The following is a 21,615-nucleotide window of genomic DNA, read 5'->3' as shown; positions in this document are numbered from 1 at the left end:
CTCCATCTTTATAAAAAGGAGTCATACTAGCCCATGGAATGCTCTGAATATGTAATGTGTTACAAGCTTGCCTAGACCATGGTTTGTAACAAAATCAGAGGTGCTTTTATTACAGTGTTTTGGACAAATCTACAGCGGATGGGAGAACATCCATCCCTACTGTGCATGTCACCACAGCGATGCACAATAAAGCCCCGTAGTGGAGGATAGCAAAGAGCCAAGCTGAGCTCAGCACGGGGCCTAAGCGTGGACTTGCAGATTCTCTGAGCAAGAATCGCTCCCCTAAACTGCTGCTGAAAGCCCTGCTGCAAAGGGTCCACAGCAGCAGGCTCTGGCCTGCTCTGCTCCCTTGGTGGCATTCTTGGCCAGATCAGCTCCCAGCACCTCAAAACACAGGTCCTGCAAGCAACTGTTCCCATACCTGTTCTCCCGGCACTGCTCGGGTAGGCTGTATGCTCGCTCTGCAAGACATAAAAAAAAGTTATCAGGCACTCAGTCTGCACAGTTGTCAGATTTATTTGAAATATGCAACCTCCATGAGGCCATAAGCTTAAGGGCTTGCAATGTCATTTGAAAATTAGGAAAGCAAAACCGTAAACCCATTAGAAGCAGCTCTCTCTAGGGTCAGATCATCGCCCACTGAGCCTTTTTTTGGCAGAAGGTGGCAGAACTGAGACAGGTATCAGTGAATGACAGTTTCTGCAGACAGCCTGGTTTAAAGAATAGCAAAAAAAATATTTCTTCTGGTTTTCTTAACAACCCAGATTGAATGATTCATTATTGATTTTGCTTTTTATGTAATTTGTTGTAAAACATCTTCATGAAATTCTTCCAAAATCTGCAATTATGTGTCTTGCACAGCTTTAGCTGTAATATAAAAAAAAATTAAGGCCTCTACAGAAAGAGGATTATTTCCAGTCCATGCACTGCATAGGATGTGCAGTAACAAGTTTACATCCCATGAACTGTAGAGAGGGCTCAAGGAGCCACTTTCCATCCAACTGTCTAAAAATCAAAAGAGAAAAAAAAAAATCAGTAGGGTTGTTATGGAAGAACAAACAAAAAAAACCCAGCAAACAAAAGACAGAGATCCCTCTACCATTTCAAAATAAGAAGCTATTCCATTCTGCAGACATTTTTTTGCAGCTTCCAACTATGCTTCAGAAATACACTTGAACTCCTGCCTAAGTGAAAGCAGGTCTTCTTTAAAGTTAGATACAGACTTAAACACGCTCTGTTGAATCAGCATGTCTTCAGATTTCAGGTTAGCGAGAGCTAGAATATTTACCAAAGAAGCAGAAAGACTAAAAGGGCATTTCAGTTAGCTGCCAGGAACAAACTGTGCCACAGGATGCTTTTGGAAGAAATGAAGGCAACGTATCCATGGGAGATGAAAACAGGCTCATGCAAAACAGCACCATGGAGCTGGCATTGCAGTACTTACTACAAGGGTGGTGCAGAGACACTGACTTAGAGAGTGCAAGAGTCTGAAGGAGGGATTGACCACTGTTCAGGAGCACACCATCTACAGAGCAGGGACAAATCCTTTAATATTATAGCCAGGTAATAGCTTCTTGAATAAAAGCAGGTAGTCATTTTAAACCTGAGCATACTGAAAAGCTTTCACCAACAATGGATGGCAATTTGTCACTTTTTTCTCATACTGGACCATCCTGTTGCTATCCAGTATCCATCTGCTTTGCCTTATGTTTCACTGCAATGTATAAGGTCAGCTGCACGTCCCTCCTGCGGAGCTACGCCTTGAGCAAGATGTTCAAAGAGCAGGCAGCTGGGCAGATGGTAAGGGGCATTTTGTCAGTGCATAGACACCTGCACAGAGACAATATCACTACAGCTCAGAGAGATCAGGATGAGCTATTTGACCTAGTTTCTTGGACCAAGCCCTTGAACCAGTCCTGTACTCAGATGCAACTGCTCAAAGTGAGAACAGCTGTGCCCACCTCACACAGTAATCACCACTGTTGCTAAGCACTGTTCAATGCTCCCATCGTTGCAAAATGCTGTCAAGGAAGGCATGAAGCAGAAGGTGCTAGAAGAATGAAAGCACCATCAGTAGCCTCAGCAGACCACCATCCTTCCTCCTAGCAGCTCAACAAACACATCTGCAGTGAAGGCTGAAGAACAGCTGGCTTCCAAAATGTGGGCAGGAAAGGGCCTTCACCTTCTCTACAAGACAGGTTGAGGTCCAGAATTGACTATCCCCAAGAAGGTGAGAAAAAATGACCAAGACACAGGCCCAAGCCTAGATGAGGTCAGAGCATGTAATGGTGTTTGGCTGAAGTGTAACAGACTGTGACTCCAACAGTCCCTTTGAGTTGGGTGAAAGGAATTCTAAGGAACCCTGTTTTAACTTTACACACATGCCACAGGGCTTTGCTGATCTGCCTTTCTCTGCTTCTGTGACATACATTTTCCTTCTCCCTTGTTTTGCCAGACTTCTCACCTAATCCACTGGATACAAATGGTTACAAATGCATTAAGTAATGTGGAAAAATAAAATACAGTTGTGTGCTGCAGGATGAGATACATACACTTTCTCACAAAGGGACATAAAATCTTACTGTGAACTTGAGCAACCACAAGCAACTATGCACTTCTTAGCATAGTTTCTTAAGGCAGAAAGATGTCTGCAGTCACTGCATGTCTGCCCATCAGTTTTCTCCACCTCAGCTTCTCACAGCTTTTGAATTTGTTAACAGGCTTCACTGTTAACAACAGAATTTCCACAACTTTTTTCATGTTATCACATTCATCTCACAGAATGACACAACAGTTTGGGTTGGAAAGCATCTTCAAAGACCACATAGCCAAATTCCCTGCCAGAGGCAGAGACATATTTTACTAGATCAGATTGCTCAAAGCCCCATGCAGCCTGGTTTTGAACACGTCTATCTCATCTGGTTTGCTGTAACTCTCATGTTCTGCCTCTTGCTCAGGACCAATTGAAAGCTAAAGATATACTAGTGGCACAGACAAGCTGGAAGTACAGCAATGGACAGGGTTATAGAGACAGATGCCAAGTCTCTTTAAACAAAAGTGGTTTTAAGTGATGTGATCTATATAAAAAACACAGTATGTATTTTACATTTTGAAGGGTTTTCAAATATAACTCATACCCTTATTGCTGTGGGTTGCCTTCTAAATAAAAAACTATGTGTCTAGAAATAAAGTACATTAGAAACCATTTGGGGAAAAAAAATACAAGCTTCTAGCAGAGCCATCTCTGTGAGAAGATGGGATTCACTTATCAACCTGTGGAGATTTCAACAGAGATGACAATAGCCCATCTATGTTTCAGACATTCCTTGGGATCTATGGGAAGCTAGGGCCATCCACCCTCTTAGACCCCTCTTCTGTGTCATCCTGAGCCTCCTCATGGTCTCTGCCTGGCACTCAGTGGGAAATCAGGATAAGGGTCATTCAAAAAGACCTTGCCCTTGGTCAAGAAACCTTTCCTGACTAATACTCTCCCAGTTTGTGTGCCTTCTCGAGGATCAACTGTGAATAGAATAGAATAGAATAGAATAGACCAGACCAGGTTGGAAAAGACCTTTGAGATCAAGTCCAACCTATCATCCAACACCACCTAATCAACTAAACCATGCAACCAAGCACCCCATCCAGTCTCTTACTCCACCACATACATACATAGAATACATACATAGAATAAAACAGGTTGGAAGAGACCTTCAAGATCATCGCGTCCAACCCATCAACCAATCCAACCCACCTAAACAACTAACCCATGGCACCAAGCACCCCATCAAGTCTTCTGAAAACTTCCAATGATGGCAACTCCACCACCTCCCCAGGCAGCCCATTCCAATGGGCAATCACTCTTTCTGTATAGAACTTTTTCCTAACATCTAGCCTGAACCTCCCCTGGCGCAGCCTGAGGCTGTGCCCTCTTGTTCTGGTACTGGCTGCCTGGGAGAAGAGACCAACATCCGTGTGTCTACAACCTCCCTGGGCAGCCCATTCCAATGGCCAATCACTCCTTCTATGAAGAACTTCTTTCCAACATCCAGCTGAAACTTTCCCTGGTGCAGCTTGAGACTGTGTCCTCTTGTTCTGGTGCTGGTTGCCTGGGAGAAGAGACCAACCCCCAGCTGGCTACAACCTCCCTTCAGGTAGTTGCTCTCAGTAGAGAGCAATAAGGTCTCCCCATGAGCCTCCTCTTCTCCAGGCTAAGGAACCTCAGCTCCCTCAGCCTCTCCTCATAGGGCTTGTGCTCCAAACCCCTCACCAGCATTGTTGCCCTTCTCTGGACATGTTCCAGCAAGTCAACATCTTTCCTAAACTGAGGGGTCCAGAACTAGACACAGGACTCAAGGTGTGGCCTAACCAGTGATGAGTAGAGGGGCAGAATGAGCTCCCTGCTCCTGCTGGCCACACTGTTCCTGATACAAGCCAGGATGCCATTGGCCCTCTGGGCACACTGCTGGCTCATGTTCAGCCTACTATCAATCAGCTGTTTCAGGAGAGGGCATGAGGGGGCAGCAGATGGAAGAGTGAAGGGATGATGGTGCCCAAAGGCAACTAAACCCTGCTTCCACACCTGTTGGCAAGGTCATTCTGTAGAACAAACATGAGTAAAGCCATCAGCACTAGGACTGAAGCAGGGTGCCACGGGATGAGGCTGTGCAGCTGCAAAGCCCAAGCACTGACCTTCATTTGAATCCCCAACGGCAAAGTCCTGAGGAATGCAAGGTCTTCCTATTGAACCTTTGGGCGTCGAGCAGGAATAGGAGCGAGACCGAATGCCAGGTGCTGTGCATTCCTTCAAGAAATGGCAGAAAATTAGAACCTGTGTCATTTTCAAATGCATGAGCAATAGAAACAAATTAAATTAGTGACAGAATTTTTTGAAAGACAGACACCCCTCTGAGTACCACCTGTTGCACATCTTTCCATGTAGCTCCTTCCTGTGGTGCTGTTTGCTCTGCTGACAGGAGTATGGGATCTCTTCGTCCTGGAAGGTGGAGGATGCAGCTGGTGGTGCCTAAGAGCTTTAACTGTGGGTATCACAGTATCACCAAGGTTGGAAGAGACCTCAAAGATCATCAAGTCCAACCTGTCCCCTCTTGAACACCTCCAGGGACGGTGACTCCACCACCTCCCTGGGTAGCCCATTCCAATGGTGAATAACTCTCTCAGCGAAGAACTTTCTCCTCACCTTGAGCCTAAACTTCCCCTGGTGCAGATTGAGACTGTGTCCTCTTGTTCTGGTGCTGGTTGCTTGAGAGAAGAGACCAACTCCCTCCTGGCTACAATCACCCTTCAGGTAACTGAAGAGAGCAATGAGGTCTCCCCTGAGCCTCCTCTTCTCCAGGCTAAACAATCCCAGCTCCCTCAGCCTCTCCTTGTAGGGCTGTGGTGGATTGAGAGAAGGCCCAGCTCTCCCTCACCCACAGAGAAAGAAATTCCACAGCGAGCTCAGTCAGAGAAGCAAAGGAATGCTATATTTACAAGCATATATGGAATGCAGGTTATATATACACAATATATACAGTATTTACAATATATGTAGAAATATACAGCAAAGAAAAATAACACAACAGATTTCCCTCCTCTGCACAGAGGAGGGTTCCCCCCTCTACCCCCTCTTTCCCCTTACCTCCCTTTTTCCCAAAAAGGGGTTAGAGAGAGAAAAAAAAGGCAGTTTTTAAGGAAGAGAGTTCTTATTAGGCTTCAAAGCACATGCAGGGATTAGTTTTGCTTATCTCAAGGTCATTCCGGCTGGTTTGCTCAGAAGCAGACAGGCTGGAAAGGCAGAACAGGCTGGAACTGAGAAAAATTCCAACTGCACTAAAACTTAAAGCTGCATTCTACCAATCTACCAATGAAATTCGTTTAGAATATCGATGTTTTCATTGTCTTCACCAAAACATTCAGCCAGAGCGTTCCAACACTGTCCCTTTCTTAAAAGCACAGCCTCAAACGGTCACAGGGCTTGTGCTCAAGGCCTCTCACCAGCCTTGTTGCTATTCTCTGGACACAGCTTGACAGAAACACCTTGATGAAGTATCTTTCTAGTTGTGTGGCACATGGCAATGAGCCTTTGGACTGAGTAGGGCCACCTCCACCTCATCTAGTTTCTGCATGATTGAGAATACTTTAACCTCCATGATGAAGTTCCGTGATGAAGCAGTACCCAGCTTGTGGATGGATCCGAGCTTTGCAGTGCCTAGCCCCTATTAACCTGTTGCAATGGCTGATTATCCTCATATAATTTGCTGCTTGTCTGATGAATTAAACATCTCGTTAATAGCTATGTCATAGGTTGGTTTTTTTGTATTGCACACAAGAAGAAAGACTGAATCACCCTCCCAATCTCTTGGATGACCATTAGGATGAACTTCTGTCTTTGCAGGGTGTTATGGATTGAGTTGAATCTGCTGCTGTTATTCATACCATGATGCAGTCATGCCAGCTTCAAAAATGAAAGTTCTAACTGGAGAAAAGTATTATGGGGCTTGAAGTTATGATTGCAGCATGGGAGGCTTCCTGTTCCAATTGCTGCTTTTGGGTTCCGGCTTCTTGGGTATTGGCTTTTCAGTAGCCATGGCAGTGGAAAGAGTGCAAGTCAGGCAGCTGCTGGGTTTGGCTTACCTGTTTCATGCTGTTTTTTTCCCTGTATATTTCACTGTGCTTCTTCTCCAAATAGGCTAGGCAAGATGAGGTAATCATGTATTCTATTACTAAATTAATTAGATTGTTAGCTAAGGTAATTGTGCATTGTGCTTATGATATCTTATGTTACATTAAACTGTTATCTCATCCCTGAGTTGTGCGTGTTGTTCTTCCCCTGACTTTCCCGTTGCGGGAGCAGGCAGTTTAACCCTTGCACTGAACTGTTACACAGGGTGTGTTTTCCAAGCAGTTAATTTTCCTGTGGTACTTTTTATCTTACTGGAGGGTTTGGGTTTTTTTGCTTGTAGTTCCAGGATTTGGGTGCACCGTGTAATAGGAATTATACCAGTGCCACGTGCACTAGGATATTTTGAATCCATCCCAGAAGTCAAATTATTTCTTTTGATAATAGCTCTACATTGAGAAAATATACTCAGATAATCCACTCTGTCCTTCAAAGCCAGTTCTGGGGCACTGCTTTGCAAAAGACACATATGCAGGGCTCAGATTTTTACTTCCTAACATATAAATTAATGTTTTGGTTCTGTCTGGGCCCTCTTTCAGATAGATTGAATCACTCTGATATTTATCTAGATGTATTTAATTGGCTATTTTTCTAGTAATGGATAAAATTTGTAAGCAGCATAACATCATTAAGTGATCTTGCTTAAAATTAAGCTTTGAAACCTCTTGGCTGGTCTTTAGTCCATCAAAAAATTATAAAAGGATGCTGTAGCAAGCTGAGTGTTGGTCTCCCTAGTAAGAAGTGATAGATGAGAGGATACAGCCTCAAGTTGCACCAGGGGAGGTTTAGGTTGGCTATCAGAAAAAACATTTTCATTGAAAGAGTTCTCAAAGACTGGAGTAGGCTCTCCACCTCTGGAGGCGACTTAAAAGACACAGAGATGTGGTGCTGAGGGACATGGGTTAGCAGTAGACTCAGTAGAGTTAGATAATGGTTGGACTCCATGATCTTAAAGGTCTTTTCCAATCAAAACAGTTTCATGATTTATGATTCACACAAATTTTTGGCTTTGTAAAAGCTTCAAGTTGAAGAAAAATTTTTGGTGACTTCATCTGAATTCTTAGTCTGTCATACTTCCACCAGGGTAATTTTTTGTATATTACAGGCAATAATTTGTGGTGCCTGTTAGACTAAGAAACTGGGAGAAATGTTACATTCTTCTCCAGTTAGGTGGTGTGCCAAACGTGTTTCAAACCATCCTATTTGATGACCAAGCTATCTTCTTTTACCAAGGAAGCCCTTAATCTTAATACTTTAGTACCTCAAACACATTTCACATTTCTCTTTTCTCTCTGCGATATTTTTTATTATTGTGCATGAAAAGATATTCTGATCCTGAAAGGAAACCTTCTGATTTTTGATACATCATTTACATTTCAACAGAACCTCCTCTAAAACTGCCTATGTCATTATTTTTAAAAGTAGCCTTGACAGAATTCAGCGTTTGTGCTGGACTCTTCTTCCCTTCATTTGCTGAAGATAAAGCTCTATAGAGGCAAGCAGTCTTTAAAAACAAAACAAAAAAAGATCAAGAATCCTCACAAACAAACAAACCCCACCAAACTCTATGTGTCTGAAGATTTCAGATACAGCACCACAGTCTAATGAAAACAAACGTAGCCAGGATACTTTAGAAATGAAGAGGACTGGTCAAAGCACAAATGCCATCTGAATTTCCCTGACTCTGGGAATCATTTTAAAAGAGGAGGTGGGTTGGTTTTGTACTTTACAAAGCTATTACCCTTTCACATAATTACAGCTGGTTAAACATTTCCTCACTAAAGAACCTGAGATTATTTCCTTCTGATAAATTATGCTTTTTCAGAAAATCTCTGACAGACCCTTCACATGGCTGCCACCCAGTCCAGCCACAACTGGGGAGCTCTGGCTCCACAACCCTGTGCACACTGCTCTCTGGAGGCACTGGCACTGCCAACTGGGAACTTATTTTTCCCCTTCAGGTACAGAAATTTCTTACATGTTCTCAGTGATGTACTTAAAAGGAAAACAAAGCAAACCAAGACAGCACCAAATACCTTGGACTGTAGATTGGTAGGTGAGTCTAATCCATCTCTGCTACAAGCCATGGCCTCTGAACAGCCAAGAGGAGGGTAGTGAATGTGGGATCTGTCTGAAACATCTCCACTTCTGCAGTCTACCTCAAGGTCATCGAGACTTGAACTGAAACAGATAATAGCTTTTAATTTGCAAGAACTCCAGTAACAATCCATCTCAACCTTAATGCAACAAATACTGCTGAATACTCTGATCAATGGTAATACAAAGTACCATGATTATATCATGTTAGTCATGCTCTGAGTCCACTCTCAGGTTTGCAGTCACCTGGTTATGGTGTTCAGTCACTTTGTACAGGACTCATCTGACAGCCTTGTGGATCTGCACTACAGATGCTTCCACGGCTCAAAATCATGCAGACACCCACCACAGTCAGCCACTTCAGGAGGACAATTTTCAGACTCATATTCAGCATACCCCTTAAAATTAGGTGTTTTTTTTCCACACATGTATCTGCCTCTCTATGTAGATGATAAAAATAATTAAGACAACTAGTTTGGATTCCACTATTAAGATACATGGGTATATATGGATATTTTGTGTGCATTGTGTATTTGAAAGATAATGGTGTGCTTATTCACAGACTTCTCTTTTTTTTTCTATACCTTTGACTTTATGGAGGATGGAAGAGAAAACTAATGAGATGGAATGTTTGAGACAATTTATGACATCATTTAGAAAGATCTAAACTTTAAAACATATATATAAATAAATATAAATAACTATAAATAAAATCAAAAATCCCTGAATAAATCAACAATTCAAACATCTACAGACTATATTTGATTGGCAAGGATTCCTGAGCAGGAGAGTGCAGTAAGTTTTCTTAGGCCTTAGTACTAGGGTTTCTCCAGGTGCATCCTGTTAACAGCAAAAGTTCCTGGTCTCTTCATCAGAGTGACTGGAAGGAACGGTTGACTGCTTGCAACAACATTCTGAGTTTCCAACATAAAACTTTAAATTATGTGTGGTATTTCTAAATAACCATAGCTCCTAACAGGAATAACAACACCAAGATTCCTTCACACACCACTACAATTCAGTTTTGTTCAAGGGCAAATCTATCAATACTGTCCAAAACTACTTCCTTATTAGACTTCTGGAGGCTATCTTTTGCAGTGTTTCCTACTAACGGCCCATGTGACATCTCAGAAACAACTTATTTAACTGAATGTCAGTTCTTAGCACATTTTAAAATTCGGGGCAAAAAAGTCCTGTATAGTCAACAGACAAGCATGTTACCAAGGATAACTTACCCACGGAATTTTGTTACATAAATGTTGGTTTCAATCTCTTGCCACATCAGTAAGTTGGCATATTACACTAAAATGGGAGTGTTGATCTGCTTGAAGGTAGGAAGGCTCTACAAAAGGACCTGGACAGGCTGAATAAATGGGTGAGGCCAGCTGCATGAGATTCAACAAGGCCAAATGCCAGGTCCTGCACTTAGGTCACAACAACCCCATGCAATACTACAAGCCTGGGGAAGCGGGACTGGAAAGCTGCCCAGCAAAGGAAGGCTTAGGGATGCTATCAACAGCTGGCTGAATGTGAGGCAGCAGTGTGCTCAGGCGGCCATGAACACTGACAGCATCCTGGCCTGTATCAGGAACAGTGTGACAAGGAGGACCAGAGAAGTGATTGTCCCCCTGTACTCAGCATTGCTGAGGTGAGTACCCTGAGTAATGTGTTCAATGCTGGGGACCTCACTACACAAAAAAGTTATTGAGGTCCTGGAGTAGGTCCAGTGAAGGGAAGCAAAGCTGGTTAAGAGTCTGAAGAACAAGTCTTATGAGGACCATCTGAGGGCACTGGGGTTGCAAGTCTGGAGAAAAGGAGGCTGAGGGGAGACCTCACCACTCTCTACAACTACCTGAAAGGAGATTGTAGCAAGGTGACTATTGGTCTCTCCTCTCTACCAACAAGAGATCAGAGGAAATGGCCTAAAGCTGCACCAAGAGAGGTTTAGATTGGATATTATAAGAAACTTCTTCACTGAAAGGGTGCTCAAACACTGCAATAGGCTCCCCAGGGGGCTGGTTGAATTCCCATCCCTGGAGATGTTTAAAAGATGCGTAGATGTGGTGCTAAGGGACACGGTTTAGTACCAGACTCAGAAGAGTTAGATAATGGTTCAACTCATTCTGAAAGGTCTTTTCTAATGAACAGTTCTACAATTCTGTCACCTCAGATACTTCAAAGAAGGTGTGACTGGAGTAACATACTGATAGTCTTGTTTTATGTGTAATATTTGGATCACTTACAGTTGACATATTACAGCCAATCACATTTCTCTGAAAATTCACATATGCCCTTAAAGCTCATATATAGGTACCTGGCAGGTCTTAAGGAAGGTGGGAATTGTAGCAGGGAAAAATGTTTATGGTAGAGGTAGAAGATGATTTTTATAATCTACATTATATTCCTGGAGCTAGAAAAAATAAAAGGTTTGAGAAAAGAACAACTCTTAGTCTGACACTAGCTGTCTTATATATGTTCAAAGATTCCTCCTAGTGGGACTTCATAATTGCTAAGAAACTCTAAGACAGAGAAAATGTAATTGTCCGCTTTAATTAACAACAGACAGACAGTACTGCTTTCTTACTGTTTTCACACAGACTTGACAGCTTCAGATTTCCTCCTATCAAGGAGGAATTAGTTTCATGTCTATCCTATCCAGAGAACCAGTGAAGCTTTTTTGTCAAGGAAATTTACTAATTGTTAAAAACATGTGTATAGTTTCATTTTCAAAGCTCTCTGCATTCCTAAAGCCAACCACTTCACAGTACAAGCTAAGCCATCTGGAGGAGGGCCCTCAAACAACTGCCCTCTGCTAACAGCAATATTTGCATACCATCAAAAAAGCAGAAAAGAGTTTGAACCTATCAAACTTGAGCTGTACCCTGCATGGTGTCTTCAAAGGTGAAAAGAAATACATGCAGTCAGGAACAGACTGGTTCTTATACAGGTCAGTGCAAAGAGTGGAAGGTTTCCCACAGTGTTCAAAATATTTTGGACAATATTCCTAATGGAAAATCTAACTAAGGAAAACTAGGGTGAAATTCTGGGTTTTTTTGACAAAAATAACACAATGGAAAAGCTTAGAGTGAAGAACAGATTATTGTCTTTTTTTTTTTTTTTAAATATTATACATGATAAAAAGAGGTCGAAATTTGCATTAAACATTAAGTTACTTGGAGGACATCTTATATTGGTTAAAAATGTTTTTATGGAAACAGATCATTAGGAATATTGAAATATCAGTGAGTGAAAACAGTAATTTTGCCTTAGTAGTAATATTTATTACTCCCATCCTTTGAAATAAAAGATTTTATCAAATAATTCTTACTCTGATCATAACATCAAGTCAGTTCCATACCTTCTTTTTTTCATTTCAGCATAAAGTTGGCCCCGATCTTTAATAAATCCATGGGTCTTGAATGGAAGGTATGAATCTTTTCCATACAAATCACCAGGTGAAGCAGTATCTCCTAAACCTGTGTTTTCTCCTTTTTTCACTGGCCTTTGCTTTCCTTCATTTGTAACACTTACATATTGGTCATTCCCCTCAAGTGAGGGTGATGAAGAGCTCTTAGCCACCAAGGCTGAGTTGGTGGCACTATCTCCATGAACATAGTTTGCCTTTAATTCTCCAGCCTGTGGAGAAAAAAAAATGAATGTTGCTAAGAGGCAGTAACAAGATGCATTGTCAGAGAACTAGAATCAGGTAAGTTTGTCATTTTATTTATGGTTATGTTTTGCCTTTTTTTCCCTCTCTTGCTTTTTACAGCAGAGGAATCAAAGGCTAAGAGATTCTAGACCTTACACTGTTTTTTTTCTATGGTGAGAGTTGCAAAAAATGTTATTTGCAAGTCTAATTAATTTCTCACTTGTATCCATACCTTCTGTCAAATGTATCCACCCATATATTTATAGCTTTTATTTCATATTTAAGGCTTTTATTTTAGAATATCCTTATGCAAAAATATGCATAATGTGTGGAAGACATATGGAAAATAATTCAAACTGTGCAATTTATTTTACGAAAATCAGATCATAGAATCAATAAGGTTGGAAAAGACCTCAAAGATCATCAAGTCCAACCTGTCACCCAACACCTCATGACTACTAAACCATGGCTTCAAGTGCCATGTCCCATCCCTTTTTGAACAGCTCCAGGGATGGTGACTCCACCACCTCCCTGGGCAGCCCACTCCAATGGCCAGCAACTCTCTCTGTGAACAACTTTCTCCTCACCTCGAGCCTAAACTTCCCCTGGCACATACATATCATGCACTCTAGTTTTCCAGAACCGTTTTCCTAATCTTTCATATAAGTATACATGATCTGGAACAGAGGTTCTCCAGGGTAGAAGGGAAAAGGAATCTTTATTATTTGCCATTAAGTAATTCTGGGCATGAAACACCTCTCCTCTGGCACAAAGATAGGAATGCAGCTGGGAATCATGTTTTCTCAGGTACAAGGATCAGGATCTAGACCCTGGTAACAATTCTTTGTGCAATTGAGGTTGAACTCTATAGATGATACTAAAATATAGTTCAGCAGCAGCCTTTCTGTTAGGTAGGTTGAGAGAGGGCCTAGCTCTCCCTCCCCTACAGAGTAAGAAACCACAGCTAAACTCAGCTGGAGAAGCAGACTATATTTACAAGCATATATATAGAAAGCAGGTTATATGTAACACAATATATATAGGTATTTACAATATATATACAGAAATATACAGCAACAAAATTCCCTTCTCGAGAGGAGGGTTTCCCTCCCTGTAAACCCCTCTCTCCCCCCCCACCTCCCTTTTTTCCCAAAAAGGGGTTAGAGAGAGAAAGAAAGGCAGTTAGTAAGAAAAGGAGATGTTATTAAGCTTAAAAAAGCCCATGCAGGATTAGTTTTGCTCATCTCAAGGTCAGCTCCACTTAAGTTTGCTGAGAAGCAGGCAGGGAGAGAAGCAGATCAGGTTGGCACAGCAGAACAGGCTGAAACCCAAACTCAGAAAAAATTCCAACTGGCCTACAACTTTAAGTTGCATTCTGCCCATCCACCAATGAAATTCGTTTAGAATATCATGTTTTCATTTTGATACAAAAACATTCAGCCAGAGTGTTCCCAACACTGTCTCTCTCTTACAGGCACAGCCTCAAATGGTCACAGCATTTCCCTTTTGCTTCACCGGCTGAGTTAGCTGTGGTTTTTCCTTACTTCTTCTTAGTGGGGGAGGGAAAGCTGGGCCTTCTCTCTCAACCCACCACAAACATTAATACTAAGTCAGAATTTCCAGTATCAGAATACTCTGTGCCAGCTGTTGGGCACCGATTTCACCCCCTCAGCAATATCTCATTTGAGCATATAAGCTTAGGTATGAGCTTAGCTATGAACTTCCACAATTAGCCAGCATCTGCAAATTCATCTCTTTTGTGAATGTACATAGAATTCAGAAAATCTGACATGCACATAGGCAAGCTACAGTGTGTTAATGTTTCTTAGAAAGAAGCAAGTACCATTCAGCTCACACATAGAAGAGACTCTAAGAACTGCCTTAGAATTCTCCATACAGGCTGGGAAGAATAATTCCTATTATCAATTGAGTCTGTTAAAAGGGACCTTAAAAAAGTGTTAAAAAATCACAGCTGAGAAGAGTAAGGTATTCTTGGTTAAGGTATCCTTGGTTTCATTTTAGAGCTTTACTAATTGGCCACACACACCACTACTGACATCCAGAAGACCTCACTGTCACAAAAATAATATACTTTACCAGAAAACTATTAAAATTTTGTGAAAGTTCAAACATAAGCTTACTTGGTCTACCACCATGCAATTTGCATATACTTCATCACTTCTACTCAGCATCGCAGAAAGTCTAGCTGCAACAAGGAAAGTAGGTGGAGTCTTGAGTTTCCTGAGCACATCAAGGGTAGAGTGTCTCTGCTCTGGAAAAAATAAAATGTGGAAAATATGCCATTACATCCCAAACCATTTTATTCTCACATATATACACTGTCATAAAAACGGGTACATTAAACATTAAACACCACGTTTTAGGATTACAGTTTTAGCACTGTTTATGTGGCCATTCAAAAATCTGCCCATTTTGTACTTGTATAACACTTGCTATATGTTCCAAGAAGCCTCTAGCTAGCAAGATACTAAAAAGCACCACAGAATCCTTCACATAACTTAAGAGTTCCTGTATCTTGGTTAGCAAAACTTTCTATTTTCTGCCTAAGATAGAATTTTTTAGACATCCGTGGTTGCAGAAGTACACAGGACTTGATGTATGAACTAGAATGAAATACACATGACTATGGTCTATACATTAAATACTTAACAGCTGATACATTGTTTGAACAGAAAAATGTGCAACTGGAGTCAAACAAGGACTCAACTAGAGCATTCTACCTACTGGGAGCAACATAAAAACTAATCTTAAACCAATAAAGCAAATCACTGTTGTAGCGACAAAAAAAAAGGGCAAGAAATTTGTTAAAGGAATACAAACAAAATATTACCAATTGACCCTTAAGAGAGTGGCAGAAATCAATCAAGAATTAACCCATGAACAAGATATTTGGGATGAAGGCTGAATCTGATCTGGTTTTGGAACTGAAATGAGATATCAGCTTCACCAAAAATAACAGAGGTTGGAAGTTCAGTTTTCAATAACTGTTTTCAATACCGTGTTCATCACTGCAAATCTTACAAAAAGCTGCACAGGCTGACTCTTTATTGTAAGGTACTATTCCATTCAGTGTTAGACATTATGTTCTTTCACAGAATAGTAGGGGCTGGAAGGGACCTCTGAAGATCATCTAGTCCAATGCCCCTGCTAAAGCAGGTTCCCATAGATAAGGTTGCCCAAGACCACATCCAGATAGGTTTTGATCATCTCCAGAGAAAGAGACTCCAAACCTCTCTGGGCAGCTTATTCCAGTGCTCATTCACCCCCACAGTAAAGAAGTTTTATTTCATGGCTTTGAGCAACAGAAAAACTAACCAATTTTTACAGTAACAGTGTCAGTCTGCCCTGCACACTCCCTTCTCTTAAAGCTGCTTGTAAGTATGAAAAGCATGGGTCAGTAGAGCATTTAAACTGGTACTCAAGGCCTCAGATTACTTTCTGTTTGTAAAAAAACAGAAAAATTTGACAAAGAGGAAACCAATCTTTGTATAGACTGTGTGAAAACAGCCTTTAAAAAAAAAAATAAATAACAGCTGTAATGCAATTTTCCTTATTTTAAGATGCTGTAAGTCATTGCCATTGGAACTGAAACAAGACAGACTAGCATAAGAGCACGGCGATAAAGTATCACAACCAGCAAAATACTCAAAACCAAAACTCTCAATAAATTTAAATTGTTTGTCTGTTCCTGAAAATTATGCAAAAAGCCCTCTTTGTCTGAACCAGACATTTATTTTCTGTAAAGGTGGAAAGGAAATATACAACTAAAAACTTTTCCAAGGTTATATTCCTAAAGCAATGTAACTACTTTTGGAAGATCACAAAATCATATAGCATGGTTTGGGTTGAAAGGAAACTTTAAAGATCATTTAGTCCCACCCCTGTGCCATAGGTAGAGGCATCTTTCACTGGATCAGGTTGCTCAATCCATCAGGACTGTGATCATCATATTGCAAGAAAAGTTACTATAAAGAAATGACACTGGATTAGAAATGACACTTGTCAAGGTCTGCGGCATTTTTTCTTCAGGAAAAGAAAGTCCCAGACCAATACCAAAACTGCGGTGCTGCACCACAGCTTTTACTTTGTTTTCAGAGGCTATCTCAATAAAGCCCAAGAAGAGTAAGTTCTATTAAAAAAACCCAGCCAGGGGCTCGCATGGGCTGCACTGAGCAGCAAGCTCTCTCAGGAACTGCACCGGGACCAGGAGCCTCGGAGGGCACCTTACTCTACTTTCCTTTTCAGGCTATGGGAGCGGCAGGACCCCGGCGATCCCCGGGCACTCAGTGAGGATCGGCATTGCCGTTTCTCACATGCCTGCTGCTCGTGATCGTGACATTACCCGCGGCACATTCAAAACCCAGCCGCGGCTGTCGCGGGCTGCCCTGCGCGGCAGGAAGCCGCTGCGCTGCGCTGCGCTGCGCTGCGCTGCGCTGCGCTGCGCTGCGCTGCGCTGCGCTGCGCTGCGCTGCGCTGCGCTGCGCTGCGCTGCGCTCTCATTCGGCTGCAGCCGCACACACCGCCGCGCTTCTTTTCTTTGTCCAGTAGGTCCCATGGCTAGGGATAGGGATGGTTGTGACTCACAGCAAAAATGCCTTCAAGAGTTCAGTGCCGACCCACACTGGGGTGGAACATAGGCAGGTAGGTGTCCAGGTATCTGACTGCAGGGAGTGCTAGAGCCTGGCACTTGAAATGGAGGGCAATGGAGATAACACCTGCATTAGGTGTGAGCAGCTTGATTATCTGCTTAACCTAGTGGCTGAACTGAAGGATGAGGTTGCTAGACTTAGAGCTGTAAGGGAGAAGGGAGATGAACTTGAACTTGAGTAACCAGGCTCTGCAGGCTTCCCTACTAGAGGCTGGTTACCCAAAGAGCAGCAGGGAATGGACACAGGTTGGTCTTAAAAGATGTAAAATAAAACCTCCTTGCCTCCCCTCACCTTCCCTGCTGCCCTTGGAATACAAGTATGGGGCACTGAAGGTCAAGGGTGAGGTGGTTTTGATGCCAGAGGACACACCATCTGAGGTGTTGCCTAAGGCAAAACAGCCCAAGGTTGAACAGCCTTCCCCCAGCATCAGGACTTGTTCCCTCAAAAAAAAGAGGAGGGTAATTGTTATTGGTGATTCCCTCCTGAGGGAAACAGAGGGCCCCATATGTCAGCCAGATCCTTCTCACAGGGAAGTTTGCTGCCTCCCTAGAGGCCAGGTCAGGGATGTTACCAGAAGGCTGCCTGGTCTGGTGCAGCCCTGTGATTACTATCCCATAATAGTTATGCAATTAGGGAATGATGATGTTGCAACCAGAACTCCCAGGGCTATCAAAAATGACGTCAAGGCCCTGGGAGAACTGGTTGAGGGGTCAGGGGCACAAATAATTTTCTCATCAATACCCTTAGTTGCAGGAGGGAATACCATAAGGAACAGGTCAGCAGCCATAGTCAACAAGCAGCTTAGAGGCTGGTGCTACCAAAATAATTTTGGATTTTCTGATCTTGGGGAACTTTCTACTGCACCAGGTCAGCTGGCAACAGATGGAGTACGTCTGTCCCAGAGGAGGGGAAAGATCATAGCATATGAGAATGGCCTATTCCCCAAAGGGACAAAGATTCTAGGAAAGGAATTGGCAGGTCTCATTGACAGGAGTTTAAACTAGATTCGAAGGGGGAAGGGGCTGAAACCAGTCCCCCCAGGCAGGACTCTGGGGGTGGTAAGCTGGAGCCAGGGGTGAAACCAGCAGCCCAGCTGAAGTGCATGGACACTAATGCACAAAGCATGGGTAACAAACAGGAGGAGCTGGAAGCCTTGTTGCAGCAGGAAAGTTATGATGTAGTTGCCATCACAGAGATGTGGTGGGACGACTCACATGACTGGAGCGCTGCAATTGATGGCTACAGGCTCTTCAGCAGAGACAGGCAAGGGAGAAAGGGTGGAGGGGTGGCCCTGTACATCAGGGAGGCACTAGATGCCATTGAGTTAGAGATCAGGGACGATTGGGTTGAGTGCTTGTGGGTGAAAATTAGAGGAAAGACCAGCAGGGTTGACATCCTGGTTGCAGTCTGTTATAGACTGTTATAGACCGAACCAGGATGAAGATGTTGATGAATCATTCTATACGCAGCTAGAGGCTGTCACAAGATTGCCAGACCTTGTTCTCATGAGCAACTTCAGCCTGCCTGATAACTGCTGGGATCTAAACATAGCAGAGAGGAGGCAGTCCAGGAGGTTCTAAGAGTGTATGGGGGACAGCTTCCTATCCCAGGTGCTGCATGAGCCTACCAGGGGTAAGGCTCTGCTTGACCTCTTCATCACAAATAGGGAAGGGCTGGTGGGTGATGTGGTGGTCAGAGGCTGTCTAGGGTCCACAGACCATGAAATAGTTGAATTTTCAGTACTCATTCAATCTAAGAGGGGCAGCAACAAAACCTCCACTCTGGACTTCCAGAGGGCAGACTTCAGGTTACTCAAGAAACTAACTCAGAAGGTACCTTGGGAAACAGCCCTTAAAAACAAAGGGGTCCAGGAGAGCTGGACCTACTTCAAGAAAGAACTGTTGAAGGCGCAGGAACAGGCTGTGCCAATGCGACGGAAGATGAGCCGCCAGGGCAGAGAGCCAGCCTGGATGGGCAATGAACTTCTAAAGGAACTAAGGGGAAAAAAGAGGGTGTACCATCCTTGGAAGAAAGGTGAGGCAACCCATGAAATGTTTAAGGATGTTGCTAGATCATGTAGGAAAAAAATTAGAGGCAAAAGCCCATTTAGAGCTTAGACTGGGCTCTGCTGTGAAGGACAACAAAAAATCCTTTTACAAATATATTAATGGAAAGAGGAGGGGCAAGGACAACCTCCACTCCTTGGTGGACATGGAGGGGAACATAGTAACAAAAGATGAGGAAAAGGCAGAGGTACTTTACACCATCTTTGCCTCAAATTTTAATAGCAGGACAGAATGTCTTCCAGACAACTGTCCTCCTGAGCTGGCAGATGGAGTCAGGGAGCAATAAAGTTCCCTTGTGCTCCAGGAGGAAGTAGTTAGAGATCTCCTCAGCTGCTTCGATCCCCACAAGTCCATGGGACCGGATGGGATCCATCCTAGGGTGCTGAGAGAGCTGGCAGATGAGCTGGCCAAGCCACTCTCCATCATTTTTCAACACTCCTGGCTCACTGGAGAGGTCCCAGAAGACTGGAAGCTGGCCAGCGTGGTGCTCATCCACAAGAAGGGCCGGTTGGATGAGCCAGGGAATTCCAGACCGGTCAGCCTGACCTCAGTGCCAGGCAAGATTATGGAACAGGTCATCTTGAGTGCAATCACACAGCACCTACAGGATGGCCAAGGGATCAGGCCCAGCCAGCATGGATTCAGGAAGGGCAGGTCCTGCCTGACCAACCTGATCTCCTTCTATGATCAGGTGACCTGCCTGGTGGATGTGGGGAAGTCTGTGGATGTAGTCTACCTGGACTTCAGCAAGGCCTTTGACACCATCTCCCACAGCAAACTCCTGGCCAAGCTGTCAGAGAGCGGTGGTGAATGGTGCCACATCCAGCTGGCGGCCAGTCACTAGTGGTGTCCCCCAGGGATCAGTGCTGGGCCCCATCCTCTTTAATATCTTTATCAATGATCTGGATGAGGGCATTGAGTCCATCATCAGTCAGTTTACAGATGACACCAAGCTGGGGGCAGGTGTCGTCTCCTTTGCCCAGGGACCTTGACAGGCTGGACAGATGGGCAGAATCCAACGGTACGAGATTCAACACATCTAAGTGCACACTGGTTACAGCAACCCTATGCAGTGCTACAAGCTGGGGTCAGAGTGGCTGGATGTGATGATCTTGAAGGGCTCTTCCAACCTGGTCTATTCTATTCTATTCTACTCTATTCTATTCTATTCTATTCTATTCTATGCTTAAGGGAAAATGGAAATTCCCATTTAGAAATGGCACACTATGAATTATTTGGTTTCTAGTCCCAGCAGATCTTGTCGGATCTCATACTATTAAAACATCCTTCCATTTCTCTTTTTAATTCTCTCTCCTGGAAGAATTTTTACATGATTTTAGCCCCTGCCATAGAAAACTGCTAAAGCTATAAACTATTTCCTTAGGTCTGAGAAGATCTGAAAGCCTTTGTTTATATATAGTATAGAAGTATTGTTTTCTACAGCAGTTCATCAGACTTTGGCAGCTAAAATCATATGGAAATGTGATTTGGCAGAACTGCCAGTACTTTCTTGTGGCAAGAAAAGCTTCGCAAGAGCTGGTCTTAAACCAACAACCAGAAAGAAAAGAAAATGTCAGGCTGTCTATTGCTTCTTGTATGCTTATTACCTACCCCAGCACACACTCTCTCTTATATTTAAACCTATGGGTACAACAGGCAAGGGCAGTATTTAACTCCAGTGGTAGGCTGAAAAGCATCAATATGTATCCCTGAAAAACAGCCCAGGCATTATGAATTTGTGGTAGTTTTAGGCTACGCCTGTGGAGATAGTTTCTTGTCTTCAGCAACAGTGCCCACTGACAGGGTCTCTACAGTCAGTTAATGGACTGCACTATGAATTACATGTCCCAAGCCATAAATAACAAAATACCTTATTACTTCACATTTTTATTTGTATAGCAACTTCTGATACCACATTTTACATTCTCATAAAATTCTGTAATAGAAGAGCAATCTAACATGTCCAGAGAAGGTCAACAAGGCTGCAGCAGGGGAGGTTTAGGCTGGATGTTAGGAAGAAATTCTTCTCAGAATGAGTGATTTGCCATTGGCGTGGGCTGCCCAGGGAGCTGGTGGAGTCACCATCAATGGAAGTGTTTAAAAAAAGACTGAATGAGGCACTTTGTGCCGTGGTTTAGTTGATTAGACGGGGTTAGGTAACAGGTTGGATTTGATGATCTCGAAGGTCTTTTCCAACCTGGTTAATTCTGTGATCTGTGATTCTGTGAATAAGTTCTGAAGAAATCTACTGCAAATACAGCAAGGTATATTAGAATGTGTCACCTGTCAGTCTTTATTATCACTGCTAAATAGCCTATGTTTTTCTGGTGATGCTCCAGTCAGTCTGTTGCCAAAGGTGAGATGTGTATATAAATATTTTTGGGGATTTTAAATGAACAGACTAAAAGGTAGCAGATTATTCTGAGCTTCACGTTGCAATACAACCCCATTGCA

General features: G+C 43.0%; 1 protein-coding gene across 1 annotated transcript in view; it reads right to left on the bottom strand.

The window, feature by feature from the left end:
• ARHGEF28 (Rho guanine nucleotide exchange factor 28) overlaps positions 1-21,615 on the bottom strand; it is a 113,652-nt gene that overhangs the window by 46,641 nt on the left and 45,396 nt on the right. Inside the window, exons 7-12 of the mRNA XM_054177776.1 lie at positions 16,764-17,003; positions 14,567-14,697; positions 12,135-12,412; positions 8,716-8,860; positions 4,690-4,801; positions 422-461 (exon numbers count right to left, since the gene is read on the bottom strand). Of these exons, the coding sequence (XP_054033751.1) occupies positions 422-461; positions 4,690-4,801; positions 8,716-8,860; positions 12,135-12,412; positions 14,567-14,697; positions 16,764-17,003 (946 nt within the window). The remainder of the gene's footprint in view (positions 1-421; positions 462-4,689; positions 4,802-8,715; positions 8,861-12,134; positions 12,413-14,566; positions 14,698-16,763; positions 17,004-21,615) is intronic.

This window comes from Dryobates pubescens, chromosome Z, assembly GCF_014839835.1.
Source record: "Dryobates pubescens isolate bDryPub1 chromosome Z, bDryPub1.pri, whole genome shotgun sequence".
Taxonomy (NCBI): domain Eukaryota; kingdom Metazoa; phylum Chordata; class Aves; order Piciformes; family Picidae; genus Dryobates; species Dryobates pubescens.
Note: the sequence above shows the minus strand (reverse complement) of the source record. Positions and strands in the feature narration are given on the sequence as shown.